The sequence below is a fragment of the Amblyomma mixtum genome, chromosome 10 (assembly GCF_055824585.1).
Source record: "Amblyomma mixtum isolate Tamu chromosome 10, ASM5582458v1, whole genome shotgun sequence".
Classification (NCBI taxonomy): Eukaryota; Metazoa; Arthropoda; class Arachnida; order Ixodida; family Ixodidae; genus Amblyomma; species Amblyomma mixtum.
This window is the reverse complement of record NC_143021.1, coordinates 59,792,823-59,809,441: the sequence shown is the minus strand read 5'-3', so window position 1 is coordinate 59,809,441 and position 16,619 is coordinate 59,792,823. Positions and strand designations below refer to the sequence as shown.

The following is a 16,619-nucleotide window of genomic DNA, read 5'->3' as shown; positions in this document are numbered from 1 at the left end:
TGTCTTCCGTAAAGCCGCGCTGCAGCTTAACTCGTCGAAATGCCAATTAGGTCGTCGCCAACTGACCATCCTTGGACATCTGGCCGATGCTTCGGGTAACAAAACTTGGGTAGGGCCTAGTTGGTACATGATGTTGTGAAGGTAAAGGATGCGCAATCAAAGGACGAACCACGAAGAAAGACACAGCGACAAACACAAGCGCTTGTGTTTGTCCCTGTGTCTTTCTTCGTGGTTCGTCCTTTGATTGCGCATCCTTTACCTTCACAACATGATGCTTCGGGTGTCCGCCCGGACCATGCTAAAGTTCAAGCCGTCAAGGACTTCCCTCTTCCCCAATCGTCCAGGGATGTGCGCAGCTTTGTAAGCCTGTGCTCTTATTTCTGACATTTCATCAAAAAATTTGCTGGCATCACTCGTCCCCTCACCGACCTCCTTAAGAAAGACAGCCCTTTTACCTGGGGCCCTGCCCAAGGAGAGGCCTTTTCTTCCTTAATCCAATTGCTCACTACACCTCCTATATTGGCCCACTTCGACCCGCCGGTGCCAACTGAAGTTAGCACAGACGCCAGCGGATATTGTATCGACGCTGTGCTCGCCCAACGTCACCAAGGTCAAGACCGTCTTCCGTTGCATACGTCAGCCGTCTTCTTTCCACCGCCGAGCGCAGTTACTCCATAACGGAGCGCGAGTGCCTAGCCCTTGTTTGGGCTGTCGCTAAATTTCGACCCTACCTGTTTGGCCGTCTTTTCTTGGTTGTGACGGACCACCACGCTCTTTGCTGGCTTTCTTCGCTGAAGGACCCCACAGGCCGGCTTGGTCGTTGGGCATTGCGCCTACAAGAGTACTCTTACACCGTTGTCTACAAGTCCGGGCGCCTACATCCAGACGCTGACTGCCTGTCTCGTCACTCTGTGGAGCCGCCAGATCCTGGAGACAATGACCTCGGCCCGTGCTTATTCGCTAGCTCTGATCTGCTTAACATCGGTGCCGAGCAACGGCATGATTCCTCATTGCGTCTCCTTACTGACCGCCTCACCTGTGCCAACCCCAATCCTTTGCTCCCAATCTTTGTTCTTCACGATGATATCATATACAGCCGCAACCTTCGCCTTGACGGTCCTCCACTCCTGCTCGTCGTTCCTCAGCGTCTCCGCCCGTCTGTCCACGCGGAACTACACGACCTGCCGACCGCGGCACACCTCGGTGTCTCCCGCACGTACGGTCGGGTCCGACGCCGCTTCTTTTGGCACGGCCTTTACCGTAGTGTTCGCCGTTATGTTGCCAACTGCGACCTCTGTCAACGCAGGAAGCGGCCCTCCACTTTGCCTGCCGGCCTTCTGCAGCCTATTGACGTACCTCTGGAACCCTTTCATTGGGTCGGACTAGCCCTCCTCGGGCGTTTTCCTACGTCCAGTTCCGGCAACCGTGGGATCGCTGTCTGGACTGACTACGCCACTTGGTACGCTATCACCCGTGCATTACCAACCAGTTGCGCCACCGATGTCGCCGATTTGCTGTTGCGAAATGTCATCCTTCATCACGGTGCCCCACGCCAATTGCTGACGGACCGCGGCCGCTACTTTTTGTCCCGGGTAGTTGACGACATACTCCGGTCCTGTGGCACGCAGCATAAACTCACTACAGCGTACCATCCTCAAACGAACGGGCTTACCGAGCGCCTCAATAGGACCCTCACTGACATGCTATCTATGTACGTCCCACACGACCATCGTGATTGGGGCATTGCCTTGCCCTATGTAACATTTGCTTACAATTCATCGCGGCATGACACCACGAGCTATTCGCCTTTGTATGTTTCGTAAGGCCGGCATCCTGTGTTGCCATTGGGTACACTCCTGCCGCCTTCTTCGGCCTCGACCACGGAGTACGCATATGACGCCATCGCCCAAGTAACCATGGCCCGCGAAATTGCCCGCCACCGTCTCACCACCTCCCAGGCCTACCAGAAGTCAGTTTACGACCGCCGACATCGCCCAGTACACTACACGCCAGGATCACTCGCCCTTGTTTGGTCTCCCTCTCGCCATGTCGGTCTTTCAGAGAAACTACTTCATCAGTATAAGGGCCCTTATCGCGTGCTCCGTCAGGTGACCGACGTGACTTATGAGGTTGCACCCCTCGCTCCTCCGTCGTCATCCTCCCCCCCTGCCACTGACGTTGTTCACGTGGTTCGCCTCAAGCCGTACCGTGCACCTGCTCCGTCTTCCACTTAGCATCGGGACGATGCTTTCGCCGGCGTGAATTATGTCAGTGGACAACGAAGAAGACAGTGCTGGGCTCGTGCAGAGCGCGAAGAGGACGAAGTGTGATCTGTGCGCCGTTGGCCGGCAGTGGTTCGACTGAGCTGCGGCCAGCATCCCTCAGTGACTACTCCTTGACTGCGCACATTTACGTAACAATATTTTTAGATTTTCGGAAGGCATTTGATTCCCTCTGCCATGCGCTTCTGTCACACAAAATGTCCGTTCTCAATATACCGGCCAATCCCTTAGCATGGATTCAAGCATACCTCTATGAAAGAAAGCAGTGCGTGGTTCGGAGTGCTCATCAAGTGTGCCAATGTTATGTGGTGTCCCGCAGGGGTCAGTTTTGGGCCCTCTACTTTCCCTTATTGCTATCAATGACCTTACTGACCGTACCGCATGTCGTGTTGGATTGTACGGAGATGATTGGTCTATCTACCGCGAAAACTCTAGTGCGGCGGACTGTCAACATATACAGAACGAGCTAGATTCCGTTTTTTTGTGGTGTCAGTCTTAGAAGATATCTCTTAATTGATCTAAATGCAATTTCGTAGTGTATACCACTAAAAACAGCCAATTCTTACCGGTTATGTCATGGATGGAACCTGCCTGTCGGTTGCAAGAGAATACAAATATTTGGAGATTGTATTCTCTGCCAATTTATCATGGAATGCTCATATAGATAACGTAACTCCGAAGGGTAGTCAAATGTTAAATTTCCTCAGTCGAAACTTTAATCAGGCGCCAACAAAGATAAAGGAAGCATTATTTACGTGAAATGTACGTCCCATTCTTGAGTACGCTTGCAGTACATGGGACCCGTCAACCCAGTGCAACATCGCAAAACTTCAACGCGTACAGGCACGTGCTGCTCGCTTTGTATGAGGTAATTATGACGTTTCGAAAGGATCTCGCGATACTTCCAAAAACCTGGGGTGGCCGCTGCTTGAAACTAGAAGAGAATACCTGCGCTTGTCCCTATTTTATAATATCCTTAACTCTAGAACAGGTATCGATAAAGATAGATATCTAAAAAAACCACCATATGTATCTGCCGAACGGACCATCCCCGAAAAGAGCGTGACTATGCTTGCCGAATAAACTTATTTAACAGCAGCTTCTTCCCTAAGACAATACATGAGTGCAATGGTTTGCCTGCAGAAATTGTTTCCGGGACCCGTTCATCTTTTATCCAGCAACTGAATAATGTTCTTTTTTAATGGGTTTTAGCATTTCTTTTAACTACTCATACCTGTGTATCCGCTTACCATGATAGAGTATGAATAAGTGATGCAAATATAAAGACAACTACGTGTATACGCATCGTTTCATTTTTCACTGCTTGTTTCATGCTTTTCAATTTGCTGCTGAATTTGTATTATATCATCTGTGCACTCATTTTTTTTCTTTCCCCCTACACGAATGCCCGCAAGGGCGCGGTAGGTATGTAAATAAATAAATAAAGGAGAAGGCATTCCCGTTCAGCGCTTCTAGTAATGGGCATGACAGATCAGAACTGACCTTGTGGCTGCAGTTGGACAAACACGTAGACGAGGAGGGCTATGATGCAGCAGACGACGAGCATGATTGTTGTCAGGAGGCAGGCTTCCAGTTTGGCTCTGTTTGGATTCTCCACGACCAAGTCCTCCCTGCGGTAGAGACAAAAATGTACTCACCACAACGAGCATCATTAACTGTTGCCAAGCGACACGAAAAGCTGTTACGACATTTTTGTGAACGGAGATCCGACTCATGACAGTCCCGCCAAAAGTTATGAAGCGGGAAGGGGTCTTCTCTTTATAAGGCCTCGCCTTGCTGTCTATTCTTGGCCAGAGGAGTGTGCCTGGTGTAAACGCAAGTGAAGACGCGATGGACTACGTGGTCAAAAAATGAGGGCTAATCCCTAAATCTTTGCAACGCAAAGACCTACCTGATAATGAAAAAGATATTAAAAAATATTTCATTGGTGTGACAGCTTTTAAGACAAATGCTAGCCACTGCGTTGAACAAAAGATTCAGGATGTATCAAAATTCTGAATGGACGCCGCACTGGCGGTAGTAGTAGTAACAGTAAAAATCTTTTTCTGGGACAAAAAAAAATGGCTGAGGTTTAACTTGGTTAAGCCTGGAGAATGCGAATCATCATCGTGTCGCGTAATTTGGAGGCGCACAACCACAGCGACGGCGCGAGGTGGGCTCCCGTTTCTCCACTGTCGTGACGTCATCGTGTCACGTGGTGTGACGTCATGTATCACGTGATTTGGAGGCGCACAACCACAGCGACGGCGTGAGGTGGGCCCCCGTTTCTCCACTGACGTGACGTCATCGTGTCACGTGGTGTGACGTCATGTATCACGTGATTTGGAGGCGCATAACCACAGTGAAGGGCTGAAGTGGTAGCTAAAGTAGTATGCTTCGCATAAAATTAAATCTCGGGTTGGTTAGCGGCTTGTCCTATCAAGGCTTGTCGGTCCTCCGGTGAAGACTTCAGCTAGGCACTCCAGAAGGCATGTGAAAAGCTTGCATACTGTGGGGATTTTATTTTTCATGTTTCACCTCTAGCCGTGTTACTGTTGTTGCCAGTTTAGCCAACATGTTCATTTTTTAAGGCGGAAGCCTTTAATGCCTCATCGTTGTAAGCAGCAGTTGCCGACAGATTGTCACGCTTTTCAGTTGCTCGAAATGGCCGTGACGTTACAGGCATAGTGATGCTCCAAGTACGTGGGAATGAGTTTAGTTAATTAGTTACCCATTTCCCTAAATAACCTTTCTAGGTCGACCACAAAAATAAAGATACCGAGTAGGAACTGGTCGAGTTGGGGAATCGAACTAGGGTCTCCAGAGTGCGAGACAAGCACGCTAACCGCACCTACTCTTCGATAAAGAACACTTGTTGTACAATAAAGTTTTTCATTCATTCATTCCGCCATGCCAGCTCGTGTTTGGAATGAACAAAGGCGCGTGTAGTGAATGCAGTGTCTTCGTTCACTCCCACCTTCTTCCCTTCCCTTACGACAAGTTTCAGGTGTCCACCGAGATATGCGAGACAGATACATTTCCTTTCCTCAAAAACCAATTTACCGACGAGTAAGGCGTAGAGCCGAATGGGCGATGGCGTTCTGTGGACCCCCTGGCAGCGTTGCAAGACGCTGTCGCGTTCCACTCTTAGAGGCGAAGCTTACATCTTACCATAATACATTTTGGGCGAGTTGGTTACCTAACTGAGAAAAAACCAGTCACACAAGACGACGGACAAGAAGAGAGTACACACCACAACGACTGGACTAACAACTGAAGTTTATTGGAAAAAACATGGTCCGAGCAAGGCCAGCAGAGCATGCGCAACAGCATCATCACTAATCACTGCGCAAAAGAGACAAAGACAAGAAATCTAAACTATCGTGGACGACCTAAAAAAGCAAATTCTTTTTCAAGTAGGCGCACCGAAGTTGTGCTTATACAATCAGAGCCTAACAAACCGATATGATATGCCTCCAGTATTTCCCGCTCCTGTTTTCCCTTGCCTCTACCAAGAGGTTTTTTCTCAGTTTACAATGTACCAACTGGCCCGCATTTCAACCCTTCTTCTTTGGTTACCTACATTCATTATTACAGTGCAATTCATTATTACAGCGCAGTAGTTTCATTATTACAGCTCAACGGCGGCACAAAACAAGAGGGGGACACAACAGCGCTGAACGAATAATGTGGTGATGTGTGGTAAGATGTAATTGAATGAATTACATCTTACCACACATCACTGACCTAAGCAGCAACATCGCGCTTAAGGCTTTCGCCTCACCGCACTTTAGGTCAACAAATCGCCCCCCTGAATTTTTTTGCTTAATTACTCTTCTGGCGCAGTTCTCATCGCTTTTCCGGCTATTCTAGCACGGCTCGAGCCACTCCTGCTGTTTGCGATATGGCCTGGTGAGAAACGTTTAGTTTTTGTCAAACTACGCTGGATTTTAAGCAGTTTTGCTGAGCACGCCGACCGGCGCAGTATAGTACAGTTATGAGAAGCACACCTATAGCGCGAGCACGCCGTTCGCAGGGCAGTTAGCCAAGGGCCCGTCCAATACTTGTGTGCTTTGCCTACCGTTATATAAATGACATCAGAGCTTCAATTTACGCCTTGTTGAAACAACTGGAAACCAACATGAACTCAATGCAGCTATGTTGAGCCTACTCAACACATTAATCGTTGAGCGATTCCTCTTGAATTTAAGTTGAATCGTCGCAAGGCAGCCGTTTCTAAGCCTAACTAAATAAAATCTGTTCGACATGCATCGTGTAAAATGAACCTTATCATATTATACACATTGAGAACGCCTGCAGCACCCGTCGAAACCCTCGCGATCCCCTCAAAGGCATTTTCGTGTATACAAAAAGGTGCTAGTAATGCAATATGTTCTTTCAGGCATACTATTAAGTCTTGCCGTGCTGGTAGCTTCTTTCACCACGCATTGGTCAAGGAACACCGCCGCTGAACCGATGGAGGAAGGAACGTGGGCCGGAGACGGCCAGCAGAAGAAACAAAGGAAAAACTGTATTCACATATTTACAACAATGTTTACAAACAGACAAACAAAGTAAAAGCAATGAAGAGTCTCGGGTAATCGCTGCTCGATGAACATGTCGGACGCTTTAACTAGCCCCTCCCGTTGTCTTCCCGCCTTTTTCGTCCAATCACTGGGCACATTGGGCACCGCCTTTGGATGAAGCTAACGACGCTCATTGTCTGGCCTTGCCATTTCGTCGAAATCGGGCATTCATCAACGGAGCTCCCCTCTCCAGCGTCTTCCTTGGCTGAGTCACTCCCGAAGATGTCCTTTCCTGAGTCAGGTCACCTCATCACACACAATTGGACGCGCAGTTAACCAAAAGCAGCCGTCAGCTGATGACCCTTCAGGAAGCCGGCCAAGGGCCCTATGCCATTGTTCAAGGAGACGCCTGAAGGCGAACACTGGCAGTGGTTCGACCCGCGCCGTCGAAAAAAGGGCGATGCGCGGATGACTGACAGCCGCTCACATCCGTGCGTGGCGGCGGGCCTTGAGTGATGTCTCCCTCTCGACATACATAGTGGCAGGGTCATTACTGCTGCGTTGGGTGCTGCCTAAGGAAAACCTCTTAAGTAGGGAAAACGGGGTGGCAGTGGCGCCACAGTGGGAGAATGGAGTCGCCTAGACTCAATGTCTCCGTCCGTCCCAAGCAGCACATGACAGTGGTCCAATGTCGGAATTGAGTTGGCAAACAACGGTCCTATGAAGGCCCCGCGTTGCCAATGTTCTCCCCGCCTTGGCTCAGCCATTTTCAAAAGTTGGCACTATTGGACCAGTTTCTCGGGCGTTTTCCCCGCCTTGGCTAAGCCATTTCTAGAAGTTGGCAGTATTGGACGAGTTTCTCGGACGTTTTCCCTGCGTTGGCTCAGCCATATTTCGAAGCTGGCAGTATCTCACCAGTTCTACAATCGCTTCCTGCAATAGGCAGCTCGACCTCGTGTCGTAGGCAGCGCGACGCTGCCTACGACATTGAGAGCAGTCTAGGAGCGGAAAAAAGGGTGGGTTAGATAAACAAAAATGAAAAGTCTTGATCCCCGTTACCAAGTTGCGAAGCTATGTTGGAAAGTTTTTCTGAAATATGGATATTAATCGGGCATTATCCCTCCTGTAGCTTGAAGAAGAATTAGTTGGGCGAGAACGAAGGCTCTCTAAGAAGAGCTCCGCGTTTACATAAATACCGCAGTAGCGCATCGTAATTCCCAGTGGCGGGGCTAGTTGGTGATTTTCTTTTCCCGAAATTTCCTCGCGGAGGGGAGACGCCATGCTCGCATGTAAGAATACGCCACGCGGAAGTAGGGGGGGGGGGGCAGCCGGTCACAACTTGAGCGTGGTCTGCTTTGTTTTCCTTCCGAGAGGGTATTGTGTAGGCGCCCAGGGCGGAAGAGGGGGCCCCGAAACTAGGGTGTCTCGATGTGTGGGAGGGGAGAGCGCAGAGAAGCGCACGCACATCTAGGCGCCCTACGAGCACCTGTTTCTATTCACCCCAGCACAGGACTTGCACTTGCCGATCTGCGCCCTGCCTGTGGGATTAATGCATTTTCCTGGCGCATTTTCCCTGTTTACATGAGTGGGATGCACGAGAAAGTTGACATGATGCGCTGCTCTCGCGTTTATGTAAACGGAGCTTATCAGACGTCCTAGTGTTATGCGCTTTTCTTACAGTTGCACTGTAAAAACTAGCCGTCACTTTGACGGTCACCCTTTGGTCAATTTCGACGGGTCCTCGGTGTATTCCGAAAAGACTGTTCCTTCGGCGTGAATCAGGGGGAGAGGGCAGAGCAACGAGGAGCACAAAAAAATAAACAAAATTTTCGGCCTTCTGATTAGCTCTTCTTCGTAAACGTCATACGACCGATGACCTATCGCGATGCGGTCGCGTTTGGCGCCGCACGGACTGCGCGTGCGATTTTCCAGTCTCCCTGGAGCCTTCGAAGGGAGCGGACCTGCGTCGCTCGCTTCTCTGTTCCTTGCTGCCTCGTTTTCGCTGCCAGTCTCGCCCTAGCAGTCAACGCGGTCGGTCGCGCGCGGCGCTCGCTCCGTCGAGTTCGTGCGCGCCTCGAGGCCGCGGCGTGTGCCGCTGGCCCTTGCGGCCCTCCGCCATCCTGTGCCTACCGTGATCGTGTGTGCCCTGTGCGCTGGAGCCCTGTGTTTTGGATTACCGCTCCTAACCAAGTGTTCCTCGGCCCTTCCACCATACCAACTACCTGGTGTGGTTATCCTCGTGCCTTTTCAGGAGCCTGGACCGACGGCCGCAAAAGTAAGTTTTTGCCACTTTTCTTAGGCCTTTCGCCGCCCGCCCACGTGGTTCGCGTCTCCTGATTTCGCCTTTTTCCGATCTCACTCACTTTAAATCTACTTCCCTCACTATTTTCTCTTTTCCTTCCAAATCTTCCTACTCTTCGCGTGCTCACTGTGTTTTCTAGCGCTCGCATTTCTTCTCATCTTTCTTCTCTTTTCCATTATCCCTTTGTCCGACCAGTAGCCCTATTCCTTCCACCCTCGTGTCCTAAGCCTTTTTTTCCTTGCCGTTCCGCGTGGGACTCACCACGTCACTTAAACTTTCTTAAGTCATTTACTTCAACACCAGTCTTTTCTATTTATTTCCACTCTTCCTTCCAAGTCTTTCTACTCTTCTTCCCGTGTTCACTTGTTTTTTACTTGTGTTCCCTGACCACCTCCCTCGTGTCCTAAGCCTTTTCTCGCCCACCCAAGTGGGACTCACCTGTCCCTTGAGCTTTCCTAACTCACTTACTTCAACACTAGTCCTTTTCTCCTTATTTTCTCTTTTCCTTCCAAATCTTTCTACTCTTTCTCGCGTATTGGGTCGTGTCTTTTACACCCGAGGGCAAACATTTCCTCGTTCTTCTGCCTATCCTTGACCATCCCTTTGTCCCACCCCTAGCCCTATTTCTTCTACAAGCCTGATGCAATAAGTTTTGAACTAAAGTGTAAAATTTTTCCGCAAGGTGCGATATATCACAGCGGTGGACTGTCGTCGCAACTTGACAAAGCCCATGCCTTGCAAGCGACATTAAAGAGTTAGAGTCAGGTTAAAATTCATTGTTGTGCATGACAGTTGAAGCGCAACACAGTTCATAAATGGAAGTTGGACAGATGCGTTATCTCCCTTTTATAGAAAAGAGGACTATGTTTTGATTTCATTTACAAGTATTTAATGATGGCAACAAATTCTAGCTTTAGTAAATAGTTTTTCATGTTCCCTTTATTTAACATGCTTTCACAGTTTTATTTTAATTGTTTGGAAAGCTTATTGGAGCTGAAAATGCCCTTCGAACCTGCGGTGTGTAATAGAAGCTGCAGTCACTTGCCTTCTATTTATGGGCATCTATGATGCCACTTAGCAGGCGCAAGGTGGTCAATCGCAACGACAAGTCAGGGTCAATGGATTGAGGCCCCTCTAGTGATTCTTTACTTCATTGTTTAGTTGTGTCCACGTTTTGTATGTTGCCTTGATTATGAGGCACGTAATAATATATCTCTTTACTATATTTTTTACCTGATGTCCTTCCTGACTCAGGTGCTCAGCTACTGATTCCAAGTGAAGGATCAAACACCATCCATAGTAGCTGCATTGCTCTGGAGGCTAAATGCAAAGAAGCACGTGTGCTAAGCGATGTCGGTGCATCTTAAATTAAGAACTCTAGGTGGCCAAAATTAATCAGGAGCCCTTCAGTACAGCCTTTCTCATTGGCCATATCCTGGAATTTATTTTCTTACAATTTTTTAAAATGATGGACATGATTTTTGTGTGCTTGGAAATAATGTCTATTTTCTTTGTTCACTTTTCCTGTGCAGATGCCATTTGCGACAAACTGCATTTGACGCATCACAGGCACAAGGTTTTATTTGCAGCTGGCTGCCCGGTTCATGTGATGGAAGGAAGAGACGCCTTGCCGAAGTCTTCTCCCCCCTCCAACCAAGCACGCCACCTGCGAGTGCGGGGACAGCCCCCTGCACTGTGCCCGCATGTGTGCCTCCCAATCCCCTGGCCTCTTCCACTTCCTGAGGGCCCTCCCTCCATACAGCCCCTGCCACCACCCATCCCACAGCCCCTGGCACCACCCTTCCCGGCCCCTAACGATTAATTCTATTTGGACTTTTTCATAAAATAAATGTTTTCATGAATACTTTGGTTGTCTCATTTTAGGAATATTTGCATGGTTGCTTACGAGTGAACATTTGCATTAATGTTGGCCACTGAAGATAAAAATTAACATAGGCTTTACTGGCGAGTCATAAATAGAAAAGGGCAGTGGCATGCCAATCTTTAAGCCACTGATGTGACAGGTTGTATGCACTGTCATGAATGGAAAAGCCTGTGCTTAGTCTGCATTGACAGTGCCAAATGGCTGAACATATCAATCTTGGCATCAACAGTGAGATATGAATGGAGTATATGAAAGGAGTAGCCGGTTTTCAGTACATATTGGTATGGCCACAATGGCTATTCATGGGACTAATATTGGCATCAACAATGGGACATCAATGGAATAGCTGATATTCAGTACGTATTGGTAGCACCAGCATGGCTGAACATTGGACCGATACTTGCAGGACCAATGAAGTATGAGTGGATAGGCCAGTGATATGCCCATACTGGCAGTGCCAGAATGGCTGAACAATGGGACAATCTTGGTATGAAGTATGGGCCAAGGTTGGAAAATGTAGTAATGTGCTCCTATGCCAATGCCAGCCCAATATTGATGCCAATGTATTCCAACAATGAGCCATTGTTGGTACAATGCTGGCGTGCTGCCTGGGGTCATGACGGGCGCCACTGTTCTTTGCAGGTGTCGCATGGTGTCGCAGAACATACAGTGTTTCTTCTCCGAGTACGAGCTCCCATAACCACTCACTGCCTCTGGGAATGGCTTAAGTGAAGACAACTGTGGCAGGAAAAGAAAAACGGGGGTGGGGGGGGGGGGGGGGGGGGGGGGGGTAGGGTAGAGTTACAGCAATGTGCGCTCATAAAAACGGGCGCTTAATTAGTACCTTATTTATGTTGTTTATGAATGAATCGAGGTCTTCAACTAACAGAATGATGCATGGGAACTTGACTGGTTCTACTACACATAAAATAAATAAATATTAATAGTTATGATTGGCATAACTTTGCTGATCGGCAGGCCACTGCCTGCGCCCTGCCAGAATCTGTGCTCGCTTGTTGCGCGTTAAATTTTAAGGGGACGTGAAGTTTTTTCTGTCCCCCAACAATACACAACTTTCGAGTGACACTTGTTGACGGTCGAGTAAAAGATGTGGCCGACTTGAAAAAAAATGGGCGACTTTGTCGAAAATGAGCTTTCTCGCTTTGTTAGTATGGGCAAATAATTTACAAGACTGCTGGGAAAAAAGTAGTGCGCGGAAAAGCTCTAAAACTAAAAACATGTGCGTTGAAAGCTCCGTCGCCTGCTCTGGTCAAAACGCGCATTGACCTCGTGTAGTGACAACACGCGGGTGCGGCTTTTGAGGCTACCAGAGGAAACAGTAAACCCTACGGCTTCCTAAAAGCTTGACAATAAGGAGCTGGTGTGCCGAAAATCGTCTTGTACGCTTCTGAAGATACTGCAAATTACAGCCGCGCACTCAGTGCTACAACACACTATTAGCGATTGGTCGGGAGCCAGTGTTGTAACCGGCATGGTGCAAACATTTGTCGAAAAAAACGCACAGCCGGCGGTGGAATCGCACCTGTAGCTTCTAGTGGGCAGGGAATAATGTCAGAGAATGGAGGAATGCTTGTACAGCATTGGGAGATATCTTATGGTGTTGTATGTTTTGCATCAATGTTCCTTATGGGAGGCTTAAAGCACGTATTCCTTCTTCGTAATTATCGGCGCTTTCGCGCACTTCGCCACTTCATTCAGTTTTAGAGCGCAGCTCTTACGCGCCCATTTTTTTCGTTTCGCGTCGTTGCCGTCGCCGTTGTCCCTTGAAACCAACAGTGGACACCCTTCAAGCTGCGGAAGCAATGGAGCGGGAGCTTGGAAAGGAGAAAATAGAAGCGCAACCTCCTCCCCTCCTTAGCAACCTTCACGCCGGTGGGGGGCGCAGCTGCGCATAGCAACTGTGACGTCACAGAGTTGCGGTAGAACGCGCCCGCGCTCGTCGGCGGTAGCACCGGCACCGCCGCTCCTTCGCCAGACGTCTCGTTGTAGCGAGTGAGGCGCATTTCTCCGAAGCGACCCAGTGGTTCCACGCCAAGCGCTCGAGTTCCAAACCGGGTTCTTGGATTGGTGGCAGTGCATCTCGATATGTGCAGCGCTCTCACAAAATTCGGCGCAAGTTTGAGAAAAGAAACAAAAAATTAGCACCGCGCGGACGGCTTTCGCCTGCGCGTGTCGTAAAACGGGGGAGAAGGAACCGCTGGAGAGCGACTAGCCTTGTGTGTGTGACTGCCCCTCTCCCACTGCTCGCCGACTTGGCGCGTTTCTACGTTTCTACGCGGTGTTGATGAAGAGGGCGCAGCCTTGCGTGCGTTAAAAGTTCCCCTCCATCTCTTTACTCGCGCGACGGCGGCGGCACGACGACAGAAAGTTCCAGATGCTCCTCGATGTCGTGTTAGTCAAACAAGCGACGCGAAGCCGCTCCAGAAGCCCTTGCCTCCTCCGCGCATACTCGCCGCCCGCTTCGAAGAAAAATGCGCGGGCCGGCCGCTCCCACAAAAGCTAGCAGGCGTCTTTCCCGACGAAATCTGATCCCTAAAGCCCCGTCGACTAACGCATTCCCCCATTCCCCCTGACTGGCACCATGCCGTGACCATCCGCGCTCCCAGAGCAGCGGAAGTGCTTTCTTGCACACACTCTCTCTCTCCCTCTACTGCAATAAACCTCCGGTCTCCACCCAGCAACTGTGTTGAGAGGTTCCTCGCATGCGGGGCTCCCACGCCCCGAACTAACACAGCCATTAACACTGGCGGCGAGAAGCAGGATTTAGAACGCACGCAGTTCGAAATATCACCGATGGCTACTGGAGGACTACACGGTGGCTTCGAGCCTTTTAACGGCAAGAATTGGTCATCATGGATTCAGCGCCTCACCTTCTACTTCGTGGCAAATGATGTCTCCGACGAAGCAAAGAAGCGCGCGCTCCTCCTGACGCTATGCGGAGCCGACACCTTCGAGACTGCCTGCGCGCTGGTCGCACCGAAGACTCCTGGAGAAGTGAGCTATGAAGATCTGGTCACACTTCTCCAGAAGCACTTCGATCCCAGACCATCTGAGCTGTACAGCCGGTACGTTTTCCAGCCACGTGATCAACAGCCGGAGGAATCGATCAGCAGCTACGTCGCAGCCCTCAGAGGTTTGACAGCCGATTGCAACTTTGGGGTGCTAACGGCAACGTCTGCAACATCGACGCCTCCGACAGAAAGCCATACAGCCGTAGAAACGAACCCCACCATGCTGCCCCAAGACGTCATGCTTCGCGAAGGGTTCGTGTGCGGGATCCGCGACGAGCACCTCCAACAGAGACTATTCGCGGAGAAAGAATTGACGTTTCAACGTGCTTTGGACCTGGCACTGTCATCAGAAAGCGCGTCAAGGCAGCAGCGAGGACTCAAGCGAGCGACGAGCTCCGCAGAAGTGCACAAGACCTCTCAACCCACAAAAGAATTCAAAAACGAACCGTAGCAACGGCGTTGCTATCCACGTGACGGCTTGCACGTGGCTGCTACCTGCAAGTTCAGGACGGCGCAATGCCGCTTTTGTTCCAAAGAGGGTCACATCGAGAACGCTTGCATCACTCGGAAGAAGAAAAGCAAGGGAGACAAGTCCCACACCAGGCAAGGAACGCACAGTGTGAACGCTAAGTCCACGAGCAACGACACTACGCACAGCGATCCATGCTACGAGCTTCACGTAGTAAGTGGGCGAAAACCCTGCCCCAAATAACTTGTCGTTGAAGTCGAGGGAAGGCACCTAACGTTCGAAGTCGACACGGGTGCATCATGTTCTCTGATCAGCGAGGCTGTTTACCACCAAAAATGGCCAAAGAACGCCCCGAAGCTTTAGAAAGAACCCCTTGACTTACGCACTTGGTCGGGAGAGGAACTTCGCACCCACGGATCGGCACAAGTTCGTGTGCAATTTAAATCAAAGGAATGTGTGCTACCACTGCTGGTGATGAAAGGTACTGGCTGCAACTTACTAGGATGTGACTGGTTTTCGGCGCTGCACATCTGTGTGCAGAGAATTAGCCAGGTAGCTGAGCCAAGTCAGGAACTCCGGGAGGTTCTCGCACGCCATCCTGATGTATTCAAGCAAGACATTGAAGGGTATGTGGGACCTTTGGTTCATTTGGACTTGGAAGAAGGCGCAAAGCCGAAGTACTGTAAGGCACGTCCAGTACCTCTAGCCTACCAAGAGCCGATGGAGGAAGAGCTCGACCGTCTGCAAAGGCAAGACATCCTGGAGCCGACGCAACATGCCGTGATGGCCACACCTCTAGTGTGGGTGCGCAAAAGGGATGGGACATTTCTCGTTTACCGCTACGTTTACCGCAGATCTATACAAGCTCCTCGAGAAGAACAGGCCCTGGACGTGGGAGAAAAAGCACCAGGCTGCTTTCGATGCTCTTAAGAGGTTGATCCGATCATCAACAGTGCTTGCGCATTATGATGAGACAAAGCCTCATCTTCTGTCCGTGGATGCGCCACCATTTGGCGTCGGCGCAATTCTCGCTCAGAAAGATGCGTCCGGCAGAGAGGTTCCCATTGCTTTCGCGTCGCAACTTTGGGAAGCGCGGAGAAAAACTACTTCCAGCTGGACAAGGAGGGTCTCGCGATAGTTTATGGCGTGAGCCATTTTCACCAGTATATCGCTGGTTGGCACGTGACCGTATTAACGGATCACCAACCGCTCCTGGGCATCATGGGAGAAAACAGTTACCTCAGGTGCTCTCACCTAAGTTGACCCGATGGTGTTTAAAACTATCCGCGTACGACTACGATTTGGTGTACAGGCCTGGACGCCTGCATCAAAATGCTGACGCACTCAGCAGGCTGCCACTGCCCGCCCAGTTAGATGAACTATGCCCAGCTGGAGATGTGCTCATGCTGGCTTCCACGCCAAGCTTCGAATTGTCCCCACGTCAACTCGCGGAAATGACCCAGGAAAACCCGTTACTATCCCGCGTAGTGAGAGCTGTCGCTACTGGAGAGCTGGAAAGGTTACCAAAACAGAATTTTCGGCGTTCACTAAGCTTGGACCTGAGCTGTCGCTACAGGAAGGTTGCCTTCTTAGAGGTATCAGACTGGTCGTTCCGGCGAAAGCGAGGAAAGACGTGCTCGGCGCGGCACACTCTGGTCACAGGGGCATAGTTGCTATGAGGGCATGCGCTCGAAGCTATTTCTGGTGGCACGATGTCGACAAAGACATCGTCAGCCTGGTCAAAAGGCGCGCGGCTTGCTGCCAGCATCAAAGAGCGCCACCCAAAGCACCACCTCCCGATTGGAAGCGCGCGACAGCATCATGGCACACAATCCACGCCGACTTCGCTGGCCCCGTGGAGGAAAGCATGCTACTAATTGTTGTCGACGCGTACAGCAAGTGGCTCGAAGTGCGCTGCATGCGAAACATACAGTCACCGACTTTAATCGAGGAACTACGAAACCTGTTCGCGACGTTCGGCCTTACCGAAAGGCTGTTAACGGACAACGGCCCGTCCTTTGTTTCTACGGAAATGGAAAATTTGCTAAAGAAGAACGGGGTGACGCACATTACGAGTGCGCCCTATCATCCAGCCACTAATGGTCAAGCCGAAAGAAGGGTTT

General features: G+C 50.2%; 1 protein-coding gene and 1 long non-coding RNA gene across 2 annotated transcripts in view; one reads left to right on the top strand and one right to left on the bottom strand.

The window, feature by feature from the left end:
• LOC149325902 (uncharacterized) overlaps window positions 1–16,619 on the bottom strand; it is a 405,896-nt gene that overhangs the window by 333,457 nt on the left and 55,820 nt on the right. Inside the window, exon 3 of the mRNA XM_089562519.1 lies at window positions 3,786–3,913. Within this exon, the coding sequence (XP_089418645.1) occupies window positions 3,786–3,913 (128 nt within the window). The remainder of the gene's footprint in view (window positions 1–3,785; window positions 3,914–16,619) is intronic.
• On the top strand, window positions 8,253–10,974 carry LOC149325903 (uncharacterized). The gene is made up of 2 exons (XR_016285975.1): window positions 8,253–9,083; window positions 10,643–10,974. It is a non-coding gene; the product is annotated as an uncharacterized LOC149325903 (long non-coding RNA).